At 41.2% G+C, this 27981-nt stretch overlaps 1 protein-coding gene across 1 annotated transcript in view; it reads left to right on the plus strand.

The window, feature by feature from the left end:
* LOC145397188 (LON peptidase N-terminal domain and RING finger protein 3) overlaps positions 1-25142 on the plus strand; it is a 25217-nt gene extending 75 nt beyond the window's left edge. The window contains exons 1-8 of the mRNA XM_080270387.1: positions 1-575; positions 19813-20060; positions 20494-20776; positions 21348-21541; positions 21912-22210; positions 22984-23137; positions 23333-23560; positions 24977-25142. The exon at positions 1-575 is cut by the window's left edge and continues 75 nt beyond it. Coding sequence (XP_080126513.1) covers positions 1-575; positions 19813-20060; positions 20494-20776; positions 21348-21541; positions 21912-22210; positions 22984-23137; positions 23333-23560; positions 24977-25093 — 2098 coding nt within the window. The 3' untranslated portion in view covers positions 25094-25142. The remainder of the gene's footprint in view (positions 576-19812; positions 20061-20493; positions 20777-21347; positions 21542-21911; positions 22211-22983; positions 23138-23332; positions 23561-24976) is intronic.
* The last annotated feature ends 2839 nt before the right edge of the window (positions 25143-27981 follow it).

The following is a 27981-nucleotide window of genomic DNA, read 5'->3' on the forward strand; positions in this document are numbered from 1 at the left end:
TCAGGGCACCAATGAAAAAAGATCCACCCTGGATAGAATTTTCTCGGGGGAAATGTATGAGACATTACTAAAAGAGAACGGACCAAACCAAGACATTTATATATCTTACGCAACTTACTTAGCGGAGAGAGGGCAAGTGACGGAGAGCCTGGAAACTCTGAATCATATCTATAAATTATACCCGATGACTACGGATAAATTATACCAGGTCGTTAGTAAGCTAGTGGACTATTTACGACAGCACTGGCGTGAAAATAGCCCCCCTGTTGAACGCAATATATTTTCGTGTCCTAGTTGTTGGGGTGTGTTACACGAACCTACAACTCTAGCCTGTGGACACACCTACTGTCGGCTATGTCTGCAAAAGGAGCCTCTCAGGACTTGTAAAGTGTGTCAGTGCAAGTTGAAAGATAGTGTGATGAATGTTAAGGTTAATGTGTTGATATCCACGCTGGTCAATCGCTGGTGGGCTGGCGAGGTGGAGGGTGTGAAGTTACGAACCAAAGGGAACAAATGCTTTAAGGAACAGCAACTGGAGGAGGCTGTACGACTCTACACAGACGCCTTCAGTAATGGTTAGAATATACCCATGTTTGCTTGCATAACGCTTTTCCGCTCGATTCTAGCAGGAAGTTCAATTTTCGCTTGCATAACTTTTCCGCTCGATTTTAGCAGTAAATTTAAACATTATTTAGTTTCCGCATGACCCTATTTTTCTCTACCTTATTGTTACTTTGCTTCCACGTTCCTCATTTTTTAAAACTGCTTGAGATTTTTTTTTTTTGCTCGATTTTAGTATTATCTGGAGGAAAAATTTCTCTTGTTTAGCTACATTTCAGCAGTAACATTTTCACCTAATACTTTTTTGCTTAAATTCAGATGTAACACTTTCCTTTTGTTTGTGTAACTTTCCCATAATTCTAACGATAATTTTGAGTATACATTCGCTTGCATAACTTTCGTTCGATTCTAGCATTAATGCATACTGGATATATCAGCTTGCATAACATCAAGACCCCAGAAATCACTACCTCATTTCTCCATTCCTGTAAAATTATAAAACTCAAGTATCATCAACATAACTCGTCTGTGAGCAATATCTATAAGTTGGAATGCCTTACACTCTACTCTTTTTTAGCTTAACCTATGATTGTCTCCATTTATGACTGCTGGGATAAAGAAATACAGAATATGGTGCCAGTCACGACGAAGTGCAGTGGAAGGGATGCAAAGCTGTATCATCTGACAGAGAGAAGCGAAATATGCTGCAAAAGGACGAAAATCTGGGCCAGTGTAAAAGATGTTTATATAAGAACTTGACAGTTAAATTGCCATCTACTTGTCTAGAGCAGTTGCTAGGTAGGCAACAGTACGTTCAGTTGTGGTTATGAAAGCTGTCATAGTAGAAATTAAACATATAGCATTATTATTATTATTATTATTATTATTACTGCTGCTACTGTTAGCTTCTCCTACTACTATTATACCTAGGATTCCGAAAGCTTAAATGCTGAGTGAATGGGAGTGTGACATCTGGGCAAACTTTTTTTTTTTTTTTTTGCTCCCTGGGCCCTCTCTCGCCCTACCTTGGGGTGGGAATCGAAGAACAGATGATGATTATATATTCGTTATATAAAGGCACTGAACGGTATATTACAAGTTTCAAATGAATCTTAAGTGCCTGAGAGTAACTCTCTCTCTCTCTCTCTCTCTCTCTCTCAGGTTTAGTTAGTTAACGGTACATTTAAACTAATCGAAGCTGCAACACCCGCTCATACGGTTTCTCCCGGTAGTGATGGTTATGAAACGGAGAAGACGGAAAATTCAACCTTAATATGATACAGCGTAAGGTCTTGCTATGTGTACAGTAACCACCCCCCTTCCTGTGTGTGTGTGTGTGTGTGTGTGTGTGTGTGTGTGTGTGACAGTACCGTACCCTCCCTCTTTCTGAACTGAAATACCATACAAGTTATACAAGGGGTGTGAAAAATGTACACTCATTTTACTCTAACTTCACCCAAAATTACTTTACTCTAACTTCACCCAAAATAACTATTTCCATCTTGAATGTTGAATTGTAAAAATAAATTAACACTAGAATATGATGCTAGTTACGAAGAAGTGCTGTGGGAAGTATATAGACGCAGTACCGGTATTGTATTTTCTGCCACTGCGCTACGTGAAGTAAGCTGCAACAGGACGAAAATCTGGGCCAGATAGGCTATGAGTAAAAAGAAGTATAGCATATTCCAAAAGTATAACAAGGACTGTGTGATGGGTGACTATAGCTATTTTCAATGGAGAAAATACGTGAAAAAAAAAAAAAAGCTATATACCCACTGTTAACTAAAATGTTGACAGGATTTTCCCCAATATATAGAGGTGATTTTTCGTTAGTATGAAAATTTTTATAGCAAAACTTTTCCTTAAAATCCATGAAGTTTAAAGTAGAAAATAAAAACGCTTCACCATATCCCTGAGAGAGAGAGAGAGAGAGAGAGAGAGAGAGAGATGCGAAATCGATTATAATACTCGTATACTGCCCTAATGATTGTTCCCATGAAAATATCTGTAATTTTGTTTTCGTAAGGAACGCGCGCGCGTGTGCAAATTATAGGGCTGTGAAAATTACACACACACACACACACACACACACACACAGTACATACCGGTATATATAAAAGGCTGGAATAATTACACACGCTCGCGCAGTACAAATAACAGACCAGCGAAAATCACACACACACACACACACACACACACACACACACACTACAATTTATATAGAGCTGTGAACATTCTGTAGCATATGCATAACGTGAAGGGCGAGTATGGCTGTACCTGTAAACTTATTTTTGTAAGTTGGTGTTTACGTAAGGCTAGTCCGGTGTCCCCCCCCCCCTTCCCCCACGCAAGCGTTCCCCGTGACTTGTAGGAACGTTGTATAACTTTGGACCGGCTGTGCCAAACAGTAAAGAGGGGATTTCGTGGTGACAGGCTTCGTGGCATCTTTCTCTTTGCGATTTATTCTCCATAGTAGTATATAGTAGTAATAGTATTAGAACCTATTATTAGTAGTAGTACTGGTATTACAATTATTATTATTAATTTTTGTAGTAGCAGTAGCAGAAGTGGTGGTGATTGGTGGGTAGTCTTCCTCGTGTCACCACAAAAATACTCTCTTCACTCTACAGATTAGGAATTTATTTCTGCTTGCTTACAATTTAGGCCCTGTCGAGGAACCTACGCCTGGTGGCACTGTGTACCCTGGGTGGGCAGCTGTGGCGTCCACCCAAGAGCCAAACCTCATATTTCCCTGCACTTCACCCTGGGAAGGGCTCTGGTCAGACTCTGGTAAACTGCTGTCTACCACAAGGGGCGCCGGACCCCTACACGGTACAAGCAGCTGCCTTACCGTACGTTACCTGCAGGACGGACCTACAGAAACAGGCTACTTGTGGTTGACGGATCTTTCAGGTTTAGGCAGTAAAACATATTACGATGCATTTTCTGCTACTGCCTAACTCTTTCCATTAGTTTTGTTTCTGATTATTTTTTTCCCCCTGAATTCCCGTCTGCTTGCTTCCATCACCATAAACGCTGAAAATATTGTCTGTATTCTATCCTTACCATTATTCCCTCCCCTCCTTTTTCCCCTTACAGATTAAACTCCTGTTTCAGATTTCCCTTAACTCGTTTCATTTCCTGCTACCTCTCATGAAGAATGCAGTTTACCTCTAATACCGCAGCTACAGTGACCATACTGAAACGTTTTTAATGAAGCTGGTGTATGAGAGAGACTACCAGGTATCTAAATTCAAATCTTCAAATTTTCCTCCACCAGCTTTGGATTAAACTCCTCTCTCTCTCTCTCTCTCTCTCTCTCTCTCTCTCTCTCACACACCTACATTTGACCACTGCAGGTTAGGTTATTCAACGTGTCTCCTCCCCCGTCTTTACATAACCTGCAATCCCCACCTAACCAGGTTTCATAAGCCAAGCCAGTGGGTTTATTAAGAAATGTTAACAGTAGTAGCTTTGTGTAACGCAGAATCTGTAGCTACAGTTGGTGTGTTTTCACATAGGAGAACTGGACTACGGGTCTACTTTACAGCTTATATTTTCGGCCTTGGTTGCTTAAAATTCGACGAGTTATGAGGTAGGAATGAGTGTCTGGTGGTTATTATAGTAATAATAATAATAACAACCCGTCCATGTAAAATCCGAGTGAACGAAGCAAAGCAAGATAAGTTGAATGGTAAGAACTTTTAGGACGAAAATCTGGGCCAAGTGAAGGTGAAAGAACTATATCCAGCCTGTCCATGTGATCAGTAGAGGTAATGGAAGATGGTACCATGAGTCGAGGTAGAGTAGGACGGTAACCCATATGAGTCGTGTCAGTTGCAAGGTTGCATTTTGCAGGTCAAGGGGAGGGAGGTGGGGAGGAGGGGATGGGAGGGGAGGAGGAGAGGAGATGACAAAGGGGAAAGGAAAGGAGAGAAGGGAAGGGAAAAGAGGAGTGGAGTACTGTGGAGAGGAGAAGAGGAAGGGGGGGGGAGGAGAGGAAGAGTGTAGGAAGGATGGATGGCGGAGGGGTATACCAGCTTCTGTAAGGCTGGGGATGACTCAGTAGACAAAAATGGAGGATGTAATAAAGCCCATATAGCCTACCGGTACAGCAATGACGCTCGCTTCGAGAGTCCTGTATATGACCCTGCTATATACACCTTCCTTTCACATGACGGAACTGGACAGAGGTGTGGAAGCATGAAATCCGAAGAGATGGGAATTTGTCTACATCTGACGGAACTGAGCCACACAACGTGATTACTATATTGCTTCGTTATGAGGTAGGAATGAGTTTCCTTGGTGAAGGCCATCAACTGAACTGACCCTAGTTATAAGGCAGGGTGAAATCTCGTTGTTACGGGTCAAATTAACTCTGACTACACCTGGCCATTAACTGACCTGAGTGTCATTTACCGTACCTCTCTACTCCATCCCACCAACCCATCTTTGGTCTCCCTCTCTCCTCTCCCTCTTCACTAACGTCAGCAGAACAAATTACATCATAAAAACCATGGCTTAGTCGCCTAAGCTATCAACTTTTTCCGCCTTTACCTTCTGAAACTGGACGAAGGATTTTGAAAATAAGCCCCAGAAAATTATTGAATATAATTATAGCTATATATATATATTTTTTTTTGCCATGTGGAGGATGGAGAGAGACTAACGAGGAGTGTGTGTGAGGTGGGGGGAGAGGGGAGACCAAGGATGAGATGAAGGGACCGAGATACATATGAGAGGGAGGTATGAGATGGGGGAGGGCAGCGTTGTACAGTGGCAGGGGACAGAGCAACATGAAGGCGATTTGTTTAAGGCCACCTCTTACGGGATTAAGGCGTCTGGCTATAGACAGATACAGTACATGAAGTACTGTAAGCATTCAGAAATAAATGCCTTAGAAAAAACGCGACGAAATACAATATCATTCAAATAATTAACCAAGGAAAAAATAATGAATGTGTATGCTTGTTTTTATCCATACACTATGAAGGAGTTTTTATGTACCGGTAGGCCATGATTTACCGTACACTATTCACAAATACAGGCATTTGAAAAGAAAAAAAAAGGAATACCGGTACTCATCGAAACAAAAAAACAAAAAAACAAAAAAAAAAACAATGTGAATGCCTGCCGTTTTTGTAATACGAGAATAAACACCAGGAAGGACTTTATATATATATATATATATATATATATATATATATATATATATATATATATATATATATATATATATATATATATATATATATATATATATATAAAATACACTAATCAGAAATATCCGGGAAAAAAAAAAAACTAATGTTCCCGCAGCTGTCTGGTCACACAGCCAGGGGACCTGTCTAGCAAAGGGGGACTGGGGTAATGATACTGACGTCACTCATTAACGTAGCATGAAACTGACCTTGGTAGTCTGCCTCTAGAATCGCACCCTCTAACCTTTTCTTACCGGTATTTTCTTCTTAGCTTCAGCGCATAAAACTTTCAGTGCGATATTTCCCTCCCTCCCTCCCTCCCTCCCTCCCTCTCTCTCTCTCTCTGGTGATGGTGGGGGAGGGGCCTTCGTCAGCAAACCTATAGTTAAGGGGGGTCATCGTCATTTTGCTTACCAAACTTTCCAACCGACTTTCTCTCATGCTCCATGAGGAAGAAGGGGGGGGGGAGAAGGGACGGGGAGGGAGAGGAGGAGAAGAAAGGAGACGAAAGCAAGGGGAAGAGAGGAAGGGAATGGAAAAGAAGAAAGGCGACGGGAGGGGGAGAGAACATGGGAGGGGAGGAGAAGAGGGAAGGGGAAAGGAGGGGAGAAGAAAGAAGGGTAAGGGAGAGAAGAAGAGGGAAGGAGAGGAGAGGAGGGAAGGGGAAGGGAGGGGAGGAGAAGAGAGAAGGGGAAGGGGGGGAGAAGAGGGAAGGGGAAGGGAGGGGAGGAGACAGAACAGGAAGGGAGGGGACGGGATAGAACAGCAAGGGAGGGGGGCGGGGTACTGGTTATGAAACTGCTCAATGCAATGCAGAGACTCAAGAAAGGTCGGAAATGGATGAGAAGAGAAGAGATAAGGAACAGGAAGAGAGTGGATAAGAAGAAACGGTAAGAGAGCAGAGGAAGGGAGGACATGAAAGGAGACGGGAAGAAATGAAAGAAGAGGGAGGAGACAGGGAGAGAGAGAGAAGGGGAGGAGAGGAGACAGGAAGGGGGGGTCAAAAATTTAATAGCCATAGTCATGAAACTTTCCCCAGAGCAATGAAGAGAAAGATGGAAACTGATGGAAGAGAAGAAAGATTGAAAGGATGGAGAGAATAGGATGAGAAACGGGAGGAAGAGAGAGGAAAGGTAAGAGAGAAAAGGGAAGGAATACACGACTGAGGAGAGGAGATAGGGGGAGGGGGCGAATAATACTTATGAAACTTTCCACTGCAATGAAGAGGATGGGAGGGGAGGAGATAAACGGGATGGAGAGAAAGAGATGAAAAATGGTAGGAGAGGAGTGGGAAGAGAAAGAAAAAAGAGGGCGAAGACAGAAAGAAGGGTAGGGGGAGAGAGAAGGGATGGAGAAAGAGGGATGAGAAATGGGAGAGGAGGAGAGGGATCACAGAGAAACAAGAGGGAGACAAAGAAGGGTGGGGGGGAGGAGAGAAGGTAGGGGGGGGGCGACTACTGCTTATGAAACTGCCCAATGCAACGAACAGAAAATGGGAAGACGTACAGTACTTGAGAGAGAGAGAGAGAGAGAGAGAGAGAGAGAGAAGGAAAAGGGGTGGGAAGAAATAAGAGGAAGAGACCGGAGGAGAGGGAGGGGGAAGGGGAGATAGGGTGAAGAGAAATGGTTTGGAAAGGGAAGAGGGAGGAGACAGGAAGTGAGAGAGAGAGAGGGGGGGAGGAGGAGGAAGGGGAGGGGGGGAAGCAGACACGTGAGATGGAGGTCACGTTTGGCGGTCGTCCCCTCCCCCTCTCACCCTCGCTCATACACGCAAACCAATATGGTCGCCTATTGTATCTCTTTTTGAAACTTAGCCATACTTTTAACACCTCTCTCTCCAGCTTCCAGCACAGTGCGTTATTTTCATTACGAAACACACACACACACACACACACACACACACACTCTCTCTCTCTCTCTCTCCGTAAGTTACAATCACCCATTCATTACGAAATATTGCAAGACCATACCATAGGCAGTATTAGGAAGCTTCGTAGCATTTCTTCTTTAAGCTATGTACTTATTGTGCATATTACTACCAGCTTTTGTAAGTAATCTAGGTGTTGCATCAATAACATACCAGAATACAGGTGTAAGGTGCAGAATGAGTCGTTATGCAAGAGGTACCGGTATTAGGAAATCACTGAAGCCACATAAAGCGACCCTCTTTGTTGCTGTCGCACTTTTAACTCATTTTTAGTGCCGTTCTGTTCCCTTTCTCTTGCCCTCCCTGTCTTTTTCTCCGTTTCTTCCTTCTCCCCTCCCCTTCCCCTCACTGTCTGTTTCTCCGTTTCTTCCTTCTCCCCTTCCCACTCCCTCTTCCTTCACCTCCATCCCAACCCCTCCCCTTCCCTTCTCTACTTCCTCTCATCCCCTTCCTTGCGGAGGTATCCCCTCCTCTCTACTACTTCCTCCCTCTCCTCCCTTCCCTTCCTCCTCTTCTTTTTCTTCCCCCCTTTACTCTTTCTCCTCCTCATACCCTGTTCCACTCAAGCATACATCCTAACGTAGAGATTAAAACTATAACCTGTATTTGTTCAAGGATATATTTTTATTATTGCAACGGAATTTCCCTCTTTAGAAAAACGACTCAGCCCGATGTTAGTAAAGGTACAAATGTAGTAATTAATATTAGTGTTTCAGCTGAATAAAATCGTCTGAAGCTACTGGATTCAGATATCTAAGAAAAAGAACGTTTGCCAGTATATAAACAGTAAAGTCTCTTGTATTTATAAGTAAAACTGAGTCGCTGGTTTGTTGCGTAAACGTAGGGGTGTGGGAATACTTACGTGCGGGTGTTACGCAAGCACCAGGGTGAGTCATCTGTGTGTGTGTGTGTGTGTGTGTGTGTGTGTGTGTGTGTGATGGAGGGAGAGAGAGAGAGAGAGAGAGAGAGAGAGAGAGAGAGATCCACCGTATCCAAGAATAGCCATGCATGACGTCATTGCAGTGATATGAAAGTGAAAAATATCACACACACACGAATTGCTTTATTGAAAAAGTATTAAGTCGCAGAGAGTATGGTTTTGTGATATAGAAAGCGGTGTGTGTGTGTGTATGTGTGTGTGTGTGTGTGTGTGTGTGTGTGTGTGTGTGTGTGTGTGTGTGTGTGCGTTGGGTACAATGAGAGCAGGTCACGTGAGGCCAACACGCATGAAGGCACACCGTTAACAAACCCACCACAAGTCACGTGGGCCACAAGCATCTTATGGATTTACTGTAACGTAATGGCACACACACACACACACACACACACACACACACACACACACACACACACACACACACACACACACACACACACACACACACCGGAACATATGTACGGTACGGTAATCTCTCCCTTTCTTACACACCGGTACATACATAATTCTCTCTCCCTCCCCCCCTCTCTCTCTCTCTCTCTCTCCGGTACATGCATATTATGATCTCTCTCAATTAAACTTTCATTCCTTTCCTCAAGCTTCGTTATTTCTCATTTTTCTTCACTCCCCCCTCTCAGGAAATCAACTTCTTGCACTCTTTTTTTCTTTTCATGACTATACCGGTAGCTTCATAGTTGTTACCTGTACTCCCATTTACGACGAATTATGCAGAACCATAAATAAAATAGTGAAAAAGTATGCAGACGTTAAGGTGAATCCCACAGGGTGACTAGTCATTGATGGAGGGTAAATGTTCGCAAAGGTATACCATATATTTCACAACTTCTGCCTCATAATTTCCCATTTTTGTCACACCTGTCGATTTATTTTTCTAGACCACGCCTTAACCAGTCACAGGACGCAATTTCTTGTTTAATTTAGTTACAATCAAAGGGTTTACTCAAGGCCTTATTTCTAACCCCTCCAGTTCGAAACGTCTTCCTAGTTTCATCTGTTTATTCCAGTTGCAACCTCAAAACACTCCTTTTCAACTTCGAAAGATCGCTATGGGCTATTGAATGCTATTTCTAACTCCTCATGCATGGACTCTCCCCTAAGGTAAATGAAATTTTTTTAAAGGTAGGGCTCCCTATGTGTCAACAAGTGGGTTGGTGGAGGGTTAGTGCTCCTCCCTGTAAAACAAATAACTCTGAGTCAAATGGCCACCCCTTACGGGATTATGGTGTCTGGCAAAAGATAGATAGATAGATAGAAAAATCAAGACGCAGTCCCTTCGGTATAACTTTGGATTTATTCTTAAGGTACGGTAAATAAAATGTTTTGAAGACAACAAAAATCAAGACGTAATCCCTTCAGTATTATAACTTTGGATTTATTGCTAGTCAGACGATGCAGAAGACCTGTATTAGATAAATAGCTACTGGAGGCGTTTCTGTCCTTTTTAACCATTAGTTAATTCTAAAACTTAAAAAAATCGTGTGTTTGTACCATGAATGAAGACGTCATTGTACTGAGCCGATAAGAAACCTGTGAAGATGCTGCAAGGACTTTAACAGAGCAGGAGAAATGCAGAATGCAGGGTCAGGGCTTCTGAAGTTGCCGTGAAAGGCGAAATGCATAGTAAACAAAGAGCCACTAGTGTTTCTTATAAGTCTTTCATGTTACAAAACACTTCTGTTTAAACGCTAACAGATTCAGGAAACTTGGCGGGGTGCAAGGCCGAGAAGGAAATCCTAGTATAAAAAAAATATATATAATGGGTATATACGACTCTTAAATCATACTATAAGCAACGTGTATCAGGCTATACCGACAGGGAAATTTAGGCAACAATTCTTGGCTTTCTCTGAGGCTTGAGTGTAGACTTCGTGGTGTCGACACTACACCTAGCTACCTATTGAAAAGAGTGACAGTGCGCTGCGACTCACTTGACACATCTGTGAATCATTACGTGTTGCCTAGTGTGGTGTGACAAGGATCACTGACACTGGGGCTGCCAAGCCTCTACGCTGATTAGAAAAAAAAAAAAAAAAAAATCACCGGTGTCACCTTTTATGGCAAACATTATGCCACCTGGTAGCTTACATAAATATTGTGTCCCCGAGAGTGAGAGGGAAGACCTTGTTTCCAATGCAGTTTCATCTAAAATACTTCGATCCTCCTTATATTCCCTGACGACACGGAATGGGGAGATGACGTGACTAAACCTAACGTAACCTTTCTTACCTAACCTGACCTAACAGAATTCGTTTAACCTATGGTATTTGCCGACCTGACCTTGCCTGACCCAACTCAACCTGACGTAACCTAACAAACGACGTAACTGACCCAACATACCCACCTGACCTTACCAAATGACCTGACAATGCAATTAAAAAAAAAAAAAGTTGAGAAAGTAATTGGAAGTAGGACAGGTCAGGCAAATGGGAAGGAACTAATATTTGCAAGTGCGCTGTGTGAAATTTAAAAAAAAGGGGGGGGGGGGAGCTGTGGTGGTGATCATGGTAGGCTACGTGGGAAACTGTAACATCCCTTTATGTGCTAATATTTATCCGTAATATGTGATGATAAAAACCAAGGCAGGCTGTGTAGTGTGGTGGTGGTTGTGGCAGGCTACGTGGCAGTATTGAATCTCCTTTTTTTGCTAATATTAAAATTTACGCAATTATAAAAACTGGCTGGCTGTGTAGTGGTGGTGGTGGTGGTTAGGCTTTCATTGAAGTACAGGTAGGCTGCGTGGCAATGATTAATCTTCCTTTAAATGAGCTAATTTACACATACGCTGTGATCGTAAAGCATGTATGGTTATGGTGTAGTGTGGTGGAGGCTGTGGTAGGCTATCTCACTGAAGTAAAGGTAGGCTACGTGGCAGTAATGAATTTCCCTTTGTATGTGGTAGTTTAGAAGTACGCCGTGTGGCATTAAGAAAAACTGTGGCTGGTTGTGTTTTAGTGTGGTGGTGGCTGTGGCAGGCTACGTGGCAGTATTGAACCTCTCTCTGGGTCCAAACTCCGTCCCCAACACCCGCCAACCTGCTCCTGGGTACGGCCCGCGCTGTTGCCACGTCTACATTTTCACTTTCGAAATATTTTTACTAGTACCCGATACGGTATATAAAATTTTTGGTATCGTTTATTGTATCGTAAAATATCGGCCAGTTTAATAGCATACCGTCTACAGCAGTTTCGTTTTTCGTTCACTCGTAACCTTTTAAATGGTACCGTTATACACTATATATACCACTTCTTTGTGTCGTTTAATGTCAGTTTTCGTATCGTTAAATTTCAATCAACACGAGTGAATTGTAACGTTTTCCTTCTTTTATCCATGTCCATAACGCCTGTGTGTGTGTCTAAACTTTTTTTTTTATCTGTAAATGTCACTCTACCTACGAGACGACATTTGTTTTTCTATCCATGTTCATGTTTCCCTCTTTCGTTAAATGTACCTTTTTAGTATCGTTGAGTATCACTCAATACAAGATCACACCATCTACAAGATATTTTTATCTACCAGGTTTATTACTGTAATAACACCACGCATACGGTACCATCAAAAGGCTTTGCTATCCCAAGCGATATTTTTAACTCCACATCGTTTTAGTCCCGTATCTTTAAAAGTATCTCGTTTTTTTAATCATTATTTTTTTTTTATAGAACTTCCTGCCAGCAGGATCCATTTCTATTTATTTCATAACATGAAGTACATACAAAAGAATACCATCTATTTATCATGTATATTTTAGTTTCATTAAGTATCGTGAAAGAGTAATGCAGGATCGTCCTAATTCACAGTTCATAGTTGTTCGTATTAGTAGCCAAGACCTTATCACTTGCCAAATGACACTGACAGGTTAGTGAATGGTGGATGAAGAAAACACGAGGTAGTCAAAGTTGACGAAGATTTACAGCGAAACTAGACAAGGATAAAATTTGACTTTACCTAGTCCTAGTGCATTCTTCACCCACCATTCACTTAATCATTTATATTTTAATTTCCATCACTTCAAACGATAAACATCAAGCAATACGAACGCACCGTGCAAATTATAACTATCTTAAATATAAATTTCGCACCCCTTCATGACCCAAAGTACCGGCACAAATCACCTACATGTTAAATTTTCACAGCATACGTTATAGCAGAACTTACAGGGTAAGTACGATACAGGAGGGGGGAAAGCCTAAAATTTCACCTGTTCTCACTTTGGCTTGCTCTGCTGGCAAATATTACTAAGTTCAGAGGGCTTGGTTTATTCCTTTCACTTCTAGTTTCATTTTCCGCTGGCCAATATTGCAAAGTTCAGAGGCACGGTATACTCTTTACACCTGTACTACCTCTTATTTTCCTATGCTAATATTCTTCTACTACTTCTCCCTTTCCTCTGTAATATTAGGTTTGGTAGGCCTGCCGTACATTTCATTCACCTCTTCTACTTCCCACTTTCTTCTGCTGGCCAGTATTGCAGATTTCAGAGGCTTGGTATATTCCTTACACCTCTACTACTTCTCACTTTCCTATGCTGACTAAAATTGCTCTACTACTCACTTTCCTTTGCTGGGTAATATTAGTAAATTCAAAAAATTGGTATATCCTTTTCACCTTTTTTTTGCTTCTCATTTCCTCTGCTGACTAATACTGCTAAGCTGAGAGAGGCTTGGTACGTTTCTATGCCCATGGATGATTCCTGATTTGATGCGTTTGAGACGAAAGTGATGGATATGCCTTAAGTGTGAAGCAGATGCAGAATAGGCGAACCTTTGCTCCTGACTAGCAGGATCAAAGAGTGGAAAATCAGAGTACAGTAGTAAGAAAGAGACAAAGAACAAGATGGTGTAAAGAGATTCAGAGATTCGCTAGGACTGGATGGAACAGGCTAACAATCAGAAGGCCAATGGGGAAAAATAAGGGAGGTCTTTATTCTGCAGTGGACTGACAAGCTGATGATGATCCCCCTGCTCTCTCTCTCCACACACACACACACGACGTACTGTGTATGTATATTTATATATTCTGGAAGCGGATGTTTGACTATCGTAAGTCACGTAGCAACCAGCCTCTCTGACGCGCATCCAGCATATCCCTGCCATATTCTAGCACTCACACTCATCTACGAGCTGCCTAGCATGGGTCAACTGGCCTTGTGCAGTTATCCTCTTTTCTGATATTCTTATGAATCTTCAGTTTAATTCCTTTTGATACCTATGAATCAGCTGAAAATCATCTGGCGTTTGCAGGAATACTAGAGTTGTCCTATATTTATGAGGGATTTTGCTCTCGTTAGCTGGAATAAAACACTCAGCTAAATTAAATCCGACGAAGCATGATTAAACACTCGCTCATAAAATATATAAGTGAAACTTCATAACAACTCTTCCTTAGCTATTTATTCAGCACATAACACCTCAATAACCAGCGTTGTATTGGTGATGTAAATTATGTTCATATCAATAACACTGAAGACTTAAGCTGTAATGTGAAAACTAAATCCCTAAGAAAAAGGTGCAGTGAAGCATCTCTGGGTTATGTGAAGGTGAATAAATCGCTACGGAAACGGTGCTACGCGGCCACCGAAATAAGGGTTTGGTCCCTAGAGTTGGGGTAGGTAATGTGACTTAGGTAGATATGGCAGCGTCGCGTCCTTGTCTGCGTCACCGTCCCCAGTCAACTGATTTATGATACGTTTTTCCCCTGAGCAGTGAGATCGTAAGTATTCCCTTTAATTCGTATCCATGTTTGTTACAGAGATATAGTTTTTTTAAATAAATGCGAGATCATAGTATTACGGTAGGTCTTTGTGTACGATAATTTTCACTCACTTCATGCCTCCGCCAACTCTCCCAGTCATCTGATTAATGACACGTTTTCTCCCTTAACAGTGAGGTCGTAAATACTTCCACTGTTTTGTATCCTGTTTATTCAAGCACATAATTACGTGATTTAGACCAGTTAAAGAAATGTGAGAGCACAATGGTCTGCTTTTGTACGAGAAGTTCAATTAATTTCCTGCTCACGTCAACTCTCCCAGTCAACCGATATATTTTCCCCCTGTGTCGTCTGTATCCTCTTTAAGCATAGAATTTAACTTATATTTCAGAGTCAAGAGATAAGTCTGAGTCAAGTTGAGAGATGTCTGCTTGTGTACGATAATTTTCACCAACTTGCTCCCTTCAGCTCTCCCAGTACGATAATTTTGACCAACTTGCTCCCCTCAGCTCTCCCAGTCAGCTGATTAATGTCAAGTTTTTCTCGTGTGGTCATGAATTCTGCCAGTGATTTGTACCCTTCTCTTTATTTAAGCACATATTAGCCTAAGTCAGATTGTGTACGATAATTTTTACCCGTTTACCCCGCCAGCTTCCCCAGCCAACTGATCAATGACGCTTTTCACCTGAACTGTAAGCTTATGTATTTCCATTAACTTTTATCCATCTCTCTTATTGAATCACAAAATTGTCTGTATGTTATTTGGAGGAGCTAAAGTAGTACATGATCTTAGTAGTATGCTTGTGTACGCTAGTTTCGGAGTTTCCCCTAACTTGCTCCCGTCAACTCATGGCAAGATTTCCCCTTTTTACTGAGATCATATACAGTGCTTCCATTATTTTGTATACTCTTTATTGAGCCACATACCTGCCCGTATGTGATTTAAAGAAAAGTTAAATATAAAGTGAGCAATATTTTAATGCCTGCGTACGACAATTTCCTTTGACTTGCTTCCGTCAACTTTCACATGCTTTCTCTCTGGGCCCATTTTGATTCCCCTCTCAGCGTAAATATATCAGCACAGTCTGTTATTACCTACTGCATTTTCTACAGCATTAACAATTTTTCATGCGTCTCCCAACCTTCACACGCTTCCACACAGCTCATTAATAACTAGAATTCTGTATTGATATTTAGATTTTAGTGTTTCACCTTAAAATTGCTTACATGTGGTTTTGGGTAGAGCGAAACTAAATGTAATACTCGGCTGTGTGGAATAAAAGCCATTTAAGTACCGTGCGATATTAGGCAATTACTTTCCACTTCACGGTATAGCCAGCTCCGACTTTCTTCCACTGAGTTAATTATACTGTATCTATGTAACTTAAATTTTTAGCATGCGGTCTGCAGTAAAATTAAGTGTAATATCCGATACTACACACTGTATATCGGTATAGGTCAAACTTGTGTTCGATAACATTTCCTTTCCCTAAATCACTCACTACGTATCCCAACACATTATCTCCATTGACTACATATTTTTCAGTATTAAATTGCCTCTGTGGTTTAAAGCAAAGTTAAATGGTGTTGGTCAGGATGTAGGTCACTGTGTGCGAAATACTGCCTTGCTGCACCAAGTTTCATTAATTATAAATTCTTATAGAGCAGCCAAGCTTAATTCAGTACCGCTTCTACCAGTATAAAATTAGATATGCTTGGTGTAAAGCAAATTGAAACACTTTTTTAGACGACTGCTTGCACACGAAACTCTACTGTCTGCCTTTACGCCAACTTTCATCTGTAGATTTTTTGTACTTTATCCTAGTTCAGTATAGAATGTTGGAAAGCAACACTGGTTACTGCTTATGTACGAAACTACTCTGCTTTCGTCCAACTTTGACAAATCATATATTTTTATCATATAAGACTTGTTCAGTAAGTTCATTAATACTTCATTGTTTTACATATACGGTACGTAAGCAAAAACAACTGAAGAAAATGGGCCACTGTACGATAATGTCTGTGCTCTTGCCAAGTTTTACTATATATTTTTACATAGTCAAGTTCATTAAGTTCATTTATATAGGCAAGTTCATTAAGTTCATTTATACTTCTTTGCTCAGTATTGGATGCGTGAAAGCAATATTAGGTGAATAGGCTACCGCATGTGTACGATGTCTGTGCTCGTGCCAACTCTTGCCACTAGCTTGTATAACCAGGACAATTTCTGCCTGGCAACCAAACGCCCTTACTTATATAAATCGTTTAATTATTAATGCACTATATATATTATTTTTACATTAGCCTGGCCTAAAGCTGCCATCTCTCCATCTTGAATGCTGAGTTGCGAAGGATTAACATTTATTATTATTTTTATTAACAGCCATATTTTCACCCTTGTGCAGCTTATTTACGTAGCTCCGTGGCTGAGACAGTGCTACCGCTCTCACATACTTTCCATGGCACCTGTTTGTGACTAGCATCAATCTACCACTCAGCATCAAGATGGTGATGGGAATTTCAGGCCAGGTCAGCGTAAAAAGAGAATTCACACTTCTAATCGGTCTCTCATTCCTTATCCTCTCCACTCCATTTTTCCATCTCATCCTTTGTCTCACCTTCCATCTCACTCACATACACTCCTCTAGTCATTCTCTCTCCTCTCCACTCCTATCCTACACCTCATACTTCCTCTCCGTTTAACATGTCGCCTGGCTCCTCATACGCTCCACATGGACAAATCTCGAGTATTTCGCCAGATGTTTTCAGTCACATCCACATCACCAAAACCACCACCAAACACATCACAATCAAATGAGTGAATACTATACGAGAAAATACGAAAATATGTGATAAGTTACCAAATATTACTTGTATCATATACAATCGTTCAGACCCTTTATACATAACGTTCTAGGAAATTTTTGCCTGGCAACCTAACGTCCTTGCTTACATAATTGCTTTATTATCATGTGACGTATCTAAATACTGATCATATGACTTAAAGACGGTAAATGATGTTAGACCTAAAGAGTGCATAATGAAACAACAGCTAACAGTTCAATATGGTACATGGGATATGATTACTAGTACTCACGAGTTGATAATATGACTTCAGTGAGGACAAATGTTAAAAGCTAACTAGAGAGAACGTTGGTGGTAAAGGGGAAAAAAAAAACGACAGGGTTAATTGTAACTGCTCCGAAACCCTGTACTTGGTAAGGTCTTTCGTATGCTATAATAATAACAGCAGTAATAATACCGGTAATAATAATAATAATAATAATAACTAATGATAATTTAGCAAGAATAAATTCTCAGAATTGAAAGACAGTTTGAGACTGTTCCTATCCCCATCACTGCAAGGTCTAATGTTGAATAAAACCAGCTTGCAATGAGAGAGAGAGAGAGAGAGAGAGAGAGAGAGAGAGAGAGAGAGAGAGAGAGAGGCCAGATACTGCATATTCCATTGTTAAAAATCGGATAATTCATCCGTAAGCTATACCAAGTGGCAAGGTTCTTTGTGTGTGTGTGTGTGTGTGTGTGTGTGTGTGTGACAGAATCACCCCTACCGTAGTACCGTACTCCATGACCCCCTGCGTCAGTTAGGCTTAAAATACCCCATACAGGCCAGAATAGGCCTAACCTATCTCTTCCGCATTTAGGTCGCGTTCTGTCAGGGTTGGCGTGTGACGTGTCCCCTAGCACCTCCTCTTAAGAGATCTTGTTACAGATGAAATTATAACATCCGAGTTGTATGCAGTACCGTATCTGGTAACTCTCTCTCTCTCTCTCTCTATCTATCTATCTCATTTCATTTACATTATAAAGATGAATTACTGACATCGCGAGGCTATTATAACAAGCCAAATCTGCCTACCTACATACCTAATACTAATTTTCTACCGTATATTTTCTGCATATTATTACCATACCTATAATATTAAGAGAATATTTACCTCCTGCAGGAAAATAAATTGGTAGGTTTGAGGAGGATGAAAAAAAAAAAAAAAAGCTCACGAGACTAAGTAGGCCTAATAAAGGTGGGGGGGGGCTACCCATCTCCTGCGTTTTTATGAGGTCGTTCACACCGATTGGGATCAAACATTAAGCCTGTTTTACTGGGGGGATGAAAGTTGATGCTGACTTTGAGCTTGTTTAAAAATCTTTTCGCTGATGTTCTCGTTTTACCTTGGCGTAATATTTCCATCTGACCATCTTGAATACCTAGATGTAACACAGTACATTAAGGCTAGAATATGGTGTTGGTGACGAAGTGATATGGAAAAAATAGTACGTGCCGTACAATAAGCTGCCAAAGGACGAAAATCTTGACTTAATCAGAAAAGACCAACACTTCATTTCTAGAAGTGCATCACTTCATTACTATCTGTTGCTACTAATAGTGGATGATTTTATTTATTGTTCTTAATAATGGTTATAAGTATATTTAACTTACGAGACCATATCTGACTGGTCAGAAATAAATTACACTAATACGATCCATAAGCCTATTACAGGATTAAAGGCCCTAGCACTTATTAGGCTACCGCCCACACACACCACATGTAGGACTAAAATATCCATAGGCCTAATACAAATCACAAGGCCCTAGCACAGCTGTATATTAACACCCACACGCCACCAAATTTGCCCTACAAAATTGTGTCATCTTGAAATGGACCTCATACAAATAATTAGCCTGCTGCATTTGCCGTATTTTATTTCGAATTTCCCTCTGTGTAACAACTGAGAGCAACACTGTGTCATATCTATCTAAACCAGACAACTGAGCAATAGGCCTACTATATCTGTTTATAGCCAAACAGCTGAGGGCAGTACCACCTGTCTGTCTATCTAGAGCCAGACACTATAATCCCAGGAGTGGCCACATATGAATCACCTCCATGTCACCGTGCCTTCCACCATCAGGCTGCTCTCCCTCCAACTCACTCCCCTCACTCATATACCTCTTCACCCCATCCCTACATGCCATCCATGGTTGTCCCCTTCTTTCTGGCTCATTCTGTCACACACATACGCTCTCCTCATCAATCTTTCATTCTCCATCCTCTCCACATACTGCAGGGGTTTATTATGGCTACTGACTAACACCACTAATTCTCTCACATGCACTCTCCTAGTCAGTCTTTAATTATTCTGGGCCACACATTATTTTTTTCAGAGCTCCCTGTCATTCCCTCATCCTCCTTTCTCTCCACATGGTCTCCCATTTCCCCTCTCTCCTTCCACCCTACTCACACTCTCCTAGTCAGTCTCTCGACAGCCAAACTCATAGCTACTGTATTTTTTCCACAATTCCAAGTCAGTTCCTCATTCCCCATTCTTTATGCATGGTTTCATATTTCCCCTTCCCTTCCACCTTACTCATACTCTCCTAGTGAGTCTCTCATTTTTTCCACATGATCAAACTCACATGTATATTTCTTCCACAGCACCTCAGGACCACCTGCTACTGAGCAACCGATCGCATGTCTTACACACACTGGGCCGAGCGGAGGATGCCCTCAAGGATGCCGAGGCTGCCACAAGGTGTCGACCGGAGTGGGCCAAAGGTTACTTTCGGAAAGCGATGGCACTGGCCTCGATTGGACGCTTTGAGGACTCCTTGGTTGCCCTAATGCAGTGTGCTGTGCTTGAAGAGAGTAACAGTCTACGCAGCATCAAGGACGAGATTACCAAGGTGAATTTAAAGCTTGTATTGGTGACTACAGTACTTAATTTTATCTGAAGGTCTCCATTGTTAGTTTGTGAATTATGAATCCCTGGTTGTATTATCACACTATATACAGTATTTGACAGTAGCTACTAGGAGTCCCCTAACACAGTGTCGTTCTCTTTCAGCTTATTTCACAAAGCTTAATGGTAATGGTGGTAAATGACACTGCAATGGCTTTACATTCTTCCATAGCTCTTCTTTGTGACTAGCATTGCATTTTAGTGTTAATATCATGTTACAACTCAGCATTAAGATGAAGCAGTCAGAACAGGGCCAAGTTCAAGTAAAATGTGATTAGTCTCAGTATTATGATAGAGTGATGTAAATTTTAGGCCAGGTTCGAGTAAAAGGAGATTAGTTCCCAAAGAAAACCAATCTGAACTCCTTTCCTCTACAGGCATACCATCGGCTGCTGACAAGGCTAACATCGGGTCGACGGTATAACATTGACCGCTACCATCATCATCTTCACCACCTCCACCACCACTGCTACACCCGCCGCCTCACCCCTGCACTCTCGGACCCTTCCATACCCCCAGAGTCGGACTCCGACGATAGTGAAGACAGTGATAATGGAAGGCAGAGGCATCCATCGGGAAATTCAGTCATGCCTATTGATGAAGTTCCCTGTCTAAGAAATATCATTGATAGATTTAACAAGGAGATGGAGAGAAGCAAAAGTAAGTTGGAGTTTAAATTAATTTTTGGTGCCTGTTTCATTATCATTCACTCTCATCTTAAACGTCAGGACCAGCTGCCTAGCCCCAGGCTCCTACGCTCCTCATGGGGCAATGTAGGATTGGATGATGGATGGATGGATTCATTATCATTACTGCTACTGAATTCTCCTTGTCATAACCATCAGTGGAATCATCATCATCATGACCCATCACAGCAACCATTACCACAGCCGCCATCAGCACACTGCTTCCCACTAAAAACTGGGGTGCTTAATGCATACCTTTGCAAAAAAATATCCACTTTTAAGTAAGGCATTTCCCAGTAACAAATAGTGTAGCCAGGTTTCCAGTGTGTGTGTGGAGTGGGGGGGATGTTGCAGTCTCCATGCATTATCTGAAATTTCAAGTTGGGATGCCAGGACTATGCCACTGCCAGTAACATCCATGATTCTGTACAATACTGTATCATAAAACATCTTTTCTTCTCTCTTTCCCAGCCAAAGGTCTAATACACATTTTTGTCATTCCAGCAGAAGGCCTAATACATTTTTTCCTCTATCTATCCCAACAGAAGTAAGCCAAGGATACATAAGAATGGTAGACCCCAACAGCCTTGACAAGAATGACTTTGAGTGTACATTGTGTTTCCGGTACCTATACCAGCCGGTCACAACGCCCTGTGGTCACTCATTCTGCCGCACTTGCCTTGATCGCTGCCTTGACCACTCCACCAGCTGTCCTCTATGTAAAACCTCTATTAAAATGGTGAGTACAGGACTCTTCTTGGAAAGTTACTATACATGACCATGCCACCAGTTTTCCTCAGTGTAAAACTTCTGTTAACCTGGTCCACAGGGTATATATGAGACTTTAAGCATATCTCATTGTGGATCTTGTACTTGTTGATTTTGGTAAGTCTTGACATATGCTCAGTTAAAACCATTAAAGGAGGGAAAAGAGGCATGTTAATAATGATGACGATGACAGGGCTGTGTTCTTTATCTGTAATGTTAGCTCCAGCAATTCCATTTTTAAAAATTATTAGTGTCTTTCATTACTGTATTTAACCAAGACATCTACCATAACTGAGTGTGTCATTAAGTCCACTTTTATTAACTTTACTTTTTCCTTTCAGTATTTAGCCGAGAGAAGATCTGCCGTGACTGAGTTTGTGGAACAAGCTATGCAAGTGGTGATGAAAGGAGACTGTCTGGAGCGTCAACGGCAACATGAGGAAGAGATGGATGAATTAGCGGCTGCAGGAAAGGACCCCCACCATGAAATCCCCATATTTATTGCTACCCTGGCCATCCCAACCATCACATGCCCTCTACACGTGTTTGAGCCCCGTTATCGCCTCATGATTAGGAGGTGCATGGAGTCTGGCACAAGGGAATTTGGGATGTGTATGCCTCTGGATACTGCTGAGAATGGGTACGTTGGTGGGGTAAAGTGCATCTATATTTATATGGGGGGGGAGGGGTGTCATCCATCATTTTTCACGTGTTTGGGAGCAGACATTCACAAACGGGATTTCCTTGAATATTGAAACCCCTCAAAAAGGGCCCGCACAGTCATAACACTACGGTGACCTAAAAATCATCACTAAACATTAGAATCTACCTGTTTGAGTGTTCTTTCAGATAATTTAACAACAAACACAGGAACTGTTAAATTACAAACCAGTGGACAAGTGTAACTGAAAAATGAGAAATGTACAGATGGCTATGTCTGTGAGGTGGAGTCAGGATTCCAGGAGCTAGAATGTTGGCAAAATGATTGTGTGGTTCATTTAACCGGGCATGCTGTATGGGGTCTGTCAAAGGGGAATTTGGGATACATATACCCTTGAGTACGTCTGAGATGTTGATGGGGCAAAATGCAGGCCAGAGTTGTAAAATAATGATTACGAATGAAATAAAATTTTACCAAGTATGTGTCCATGATAAAATTCAAATGACCGGCATTAGGATCTATACTGTTTTCATGTTAATTTGGCCCAGACTTTGTAGCTTGTTTCATGTAGCTAGTGCTGTGGCAGAAAAAGACAATGCTACCACTTTATGTACTTTCCATACCACCACTTCATGACCAGCATAATACAGTATTCGCACAGCTCAGTACTCGAGATGGGAATGTTAGGTCCATTAGTCCGGATGATGTGGATTAATTTAAGCTGTCACTCTAATTATTTACTTGTGTTACAGATATGCTGATTACGGCACGATGTTGGAAATACGAGACATAGAGTACACGCAAGATGGCCGTTCTATTGTAAACACAGTTGGCTCCAGACGGTTCAAGATCGTTAGCAAAGGTGCCAGAGATGGCTACAACACAGCAGCTGTCGAGTTCCTTCAGGTAAGCATCCATGGAATTTAATCCATTTGTTTCATTTATAGAGGCCTGAACATGCATACATTGGCTTTGGTCACCTGAAGGTGTGGTCTCATCTCACATTTTTTTCAGTCTGCCTCTTGCAACTCTGTTTTTAGTGATCATGCCAAAACAAAGATTAACAAAGAATACAAATTGTAACAAAAATTCTCTCTGCAGGATGAGAGTATACCAAAAAATAATCTAGGTGAAATTCGTCGGCTACACGACAACGTACACAGGCTAGCATCCCAGTGGTTTGACTCCATAGAGGGCATGACCAAGCGACGGATCCTAAGTCACTATGGACCTATGCCGGCAGTGGAGGGGGAGTATTGGTCCATACCCAATGGACCCGCATGGATGTGGTGGATTGTGGCTATTCTTCCACTGGATCATCGGATTCAGGTAGGGCCTAATATATTGTACATGAATAGTTGGTTTGTTTTCACTTGCAGATCCATAAACTCTTTCAGCTCGTTGATGGAAAAATCAAATTTGAATTAGGGGACAGGGTGGCTCGGTGGTAGAGCGCCTAACTGAGGACCAAAGGGTTGAGAGTTTGCTTCCCACCCATGTAGCCGCCCTGCTGGGAGGGATAATGCTCTCCCATCACCTAGCGGTGTAACAGCTGTGGCTTAGTGAGTCAGAGTGCTCTGCTCTGGCCGAAGGGTTGGAGATTTGAGTTCACCCAAGGGTCATTGTTAGACATCAGGAAGGGCATCCAGTCATAAAGTGCTACACACTCCAAACCTAAGTTCTCTACCCATGGGCAATACACGCACGCACGCACGCACACACACACAGATTTGAGAATAAATTTAACCAGTAACCAAGGAGACTCATTCCTCCTTCATTACTGAGGCTTGTTGACTTTAATGCAACCATGACTTAGTATTCAAGCTCTTGGAGTGACCCAGTTCCCTTACATAAAAGCAAACGCACTTTAGAAATATGAACATCAGAGTACAGTACCTGGTGAGTCCTTCAGATGTTGATGATGTGATGCAGAACTGGGATGGTAAACTTGCTGCTAAGTTGATGGCATTATTGATGAATCTGGGCCCAGGCTTTCAAACTTCTTGGCTCCATACCTCAGACTTATCCACACACAGCTTCTTGATCACTTGTTCTGTGAGGTAGAACTTTTGCTCACTGTACAGGTTAACCTCTTCAGTACAGTAGCACCAAATTTAACACAGAACAAAAATGAAGTTGGCATTAAGAAAAGAAATGACAGGAAAACCCCTTCATCTGCAAGTATTAATACCAAGTTAACTCCCTCTTCCTGTGCTGTTTCTGCTACAGGACCATCATTAACTGGGAAAGATACATTATATTTTAGGGAATAATGATTTTGATTAAACCTTATCTCACCCTTATAAGTGAAAGAGGACAAGATGATGATGATGATGAATTTGATTGGTATAAGTGCGAGAGAAACAAGTCAGACCTCTGACCATATGGCCAGAATGGAAATTACAGATTGACTAGGAGAGTGTATGAATGAGATGGAAGGGGGGAGGGGAGGGAGAGACTGAGGATGAGATGGAAAGGTATATGAGAAGGGTGTGAGTTGGAGAGAGGGCAGCCTAGTGGCAGAGGACAGGGTAACATAGAGGCATCTGTTTGTGGTAACCGTTCATGGAATCAAAGCAATTGGTGATAGAGAAATAACCTAAGCTTGTCTAATCTTATCTTATGCTCTCCTAACCTAACCCAGGCTATTCAAACCAAACCAAACCTAACCCAGCCAGACCAAAACAAACCACACCAACCCTAATATAATGTGAGATCTAATGAAAAAAAAATTTCCTTCCACAGCTAACAATCCTACGCGAGACCTCCCTACGCCGGCGGCTGGAGGTGACCCACAAGATCCTCTGCTGCGTCATGGTGCAGCACCGGGCACGTCAGGTGGCAGCCGGCATCTCCCAGTGACTAGCCGGCCCGTCTCTTAGTATTAGTAAATGTCTAAGCCAAAACTGTTGCTGGGTCGTGCTTGTGGTTGTTCTGTTTGGTCTCTTCAGTCAGCTGATCTGTTATTTTTTCTACTATTAAATGATACATAAAACTCTGATAGAAAAGAAAATGGGAGAATACTTTTTTTTTTTCCTTGATGTGTCTGTGGTTGTTTGGTCAGTTGAGTCGGATAACTTATTTTTTTTTACTCTTCAATGATACCTGTTTATAGAACTCTTGTTAACTGGAAAACGCTATGTAATTTTTCATTATGCATGAAACTCTGAATGTTCATATTTTTTTCTATTTTGTGTATTGACCTCCATATTAGAAAAGTAATTACTGTAGGTCATAGTTTACTGATATATAAAATTTTGAAAAACCAATGTTAGAGTAAGGCTAATATTGTTTTTCTATTAAAGGAAGTATTGATCTTCCTTATTAGTTGGAAAAGTAATTGAGTAGCTAATATTTTTGAAATATTTCTTAACTCTTATGTTAACCCTTTGGTAAAATGAAAATGGAAATAAGGTGATTAAATTGAAACAGGAAAGATTTTTTTCCTCCCCTAATCCTGACTCCCTTGATCAACTGAGAAAATAATAACACAAATACTGTATTTGATTTCTAAATACTGTATTATATTCCTTGATAGTATAAAAAAGAAATACGTAATACACTTATTATTATTCTCTAAAAACTATACTGAACTCCTTGACAGTCTGGAAAAATAATACGGTAGCCTAATTCTTTTTATATTTCTTAATGCTAAACAATGTGGCAATTCTTTTTATTCTGTACTTCTTAATACTGTGTTGAAAGAGTAACAAATTTAATATGTTGGACGAATCTGTTGACTTCTAGACAAGCACATAAAGTTCTGTACATTTAAGATCAACTTCTTCAAAATGGTGATGTATTTTCTATATTTCGTTCTTCATACCAACAGATAATTTTGTCAGGTTTTCAAAATCCGTCTCACATAGAAGGAGTTATGGAAGTCCACATCTATAATCGTTATACTTTTACCTGACAGAAAACTGCTGCCTCTCCCAACTGGCTGTTATTAGAAAGACAGGAAATTATGTTTGCCAGCTATAAAGAAATGTAATGTATGGATTAGAATCATTTTATTCTCCTATTAAATAACAGGTAATTGGCTAAATGGAGATGTAGATCTGCCAGGTATGATCAAACTGACTGTAATCCAGTTCATAAAGTCTCCAGACACATTAATCGTCTGGAGGTACTGCAAATGAGGTGAAAAAAATGTCACACTGTTGAAGGGGGGGGTCAGTGAATCCAATCTTCAGCTGTCCCTTGATACTGCTTTAGTCCATTCCAAATCAGAATTATAATCAACCTGACTCATGCCCTTTCTACATCTGCCCACACACTCACTTCAGACTCAGTCACTTAGAAATTTTCATTAGTTTTCCCTCTCGTGTTTTCTCTTTCCTTGCCTGCTGGACTCTACCATTCTCACTCCATCACTCATAACTATAATACCAATTACACTACTTTCCCTCCATTGATTTCTCCCTTGCTTTCTGAACCCCACTTCATTCGATCAACTCTAAACTATAAATCTGATTAAGTCTTGCACTCTTTGTGTTTTCTCTGTCTCTGTTTTCTTGATCCTGCCTCACTCACCTCAGCAACTATAGGGGCACATGTGGAAGGGTGCAAGTTCTGACCTTGTGTAATTCTAAACTCTTAATGGACTACCTGTATATACTATTCCTATTTATGCCCATTTTGTGCATGGGTGTATGAAGCAAGTTTGTGAGGAATTGTGCTAATCTGTGACCAATTATGCACAGTACCAGACTGGTCACCTCTCAGGTTTTTTACTCTTGTCACATTTGTGGAATGTATTTAATATTTATCGTTATCACCAGTTGTAGTGAGTGGATGTTTGTACAGCAAGTCCTTGTTTGATTTTTTTTTCTTAAATGGTAAATCCTTGTTTTTTGTGGGAATTAGAAATGGATGGTGCTGGAGGGATGCTCTGATCTGGTGGCACTGATATAACCAGGCAGCTCCACTGGCTGGACATACAAAACATCCCTCAACTCCTATCTCCTAAAAGGTGGAGAAGGATGAACTGTAAGAGGAGGGCAACTTCAACCTGCGATCCATCAGGTTCACGTTCAGATGAGCCTGGGGCCACAAGAACAATTAGAGCATACAGTATTTGCTAGCTTTCTCAATTTTAAATATATACTGTATCAGTTATATGGGAAAATTTTTGATACCTAAGAAACAAAAGGGCATATTATTATTATTATTAGTTATTAATATCCCTGACTTCAAATGATGAAAATAACATTGATTTTTTATTATTACAAATACAAGTATTATTAGTCATTATTATTTTTGACCCAGACTTACAAACGAGGACTTGCCTGTACCCTAAGGCTAAATTCTTCTTTGAAATACCTCAGCTTATATTTTATACAGCTAAATCACAGTTGTGACTTGGTTTAGTGGCTACATAATCTGCTAATGTCATCCAAAGCCAATATACTGTAATGCCTGTATTATTTACCTGTTCACACTGATGGCATGCTTATATTTATTACAGTACAGTACTACTAACGTTATGCAGCACTGACGAGAAGCCTGCATGCGGTGGCACTGAGTACCCTGGGTGAAGCAGCTACGGCATTCACCCGAGAGTCAAAACCTTTTCATGTTTCCCTGCACCTCACACCATGGGAAGGACTCTAGTCTGACCCTGGTGAGGTGCCGCCAACCACAAGAGGAGATTGGTTCCCTACATGATGTGTACTGTACTGTGCCTGAAGAAGAGTCTTACCTATGGCAGACAAGTCTGCTTTGCCAGACAGACTGGAGTTAAGCAA

Source organism: Coenobita brevimanus, chromosome 40 (genome assembly GCF_032717465.1).
Source record: "Coenobita brevimanus isolate Jiangsu-jjx chromosome 40, ASM3271746v2, whole genome shotgun sequence".
Classification (NCBI taxonomy): domain Eukaryota; kingdom Metazoa; phylum Arthropoda; class Malacostraca; order Decapoda; family Coenobitidae; genus Coenobita; species Coenobita brevimanus.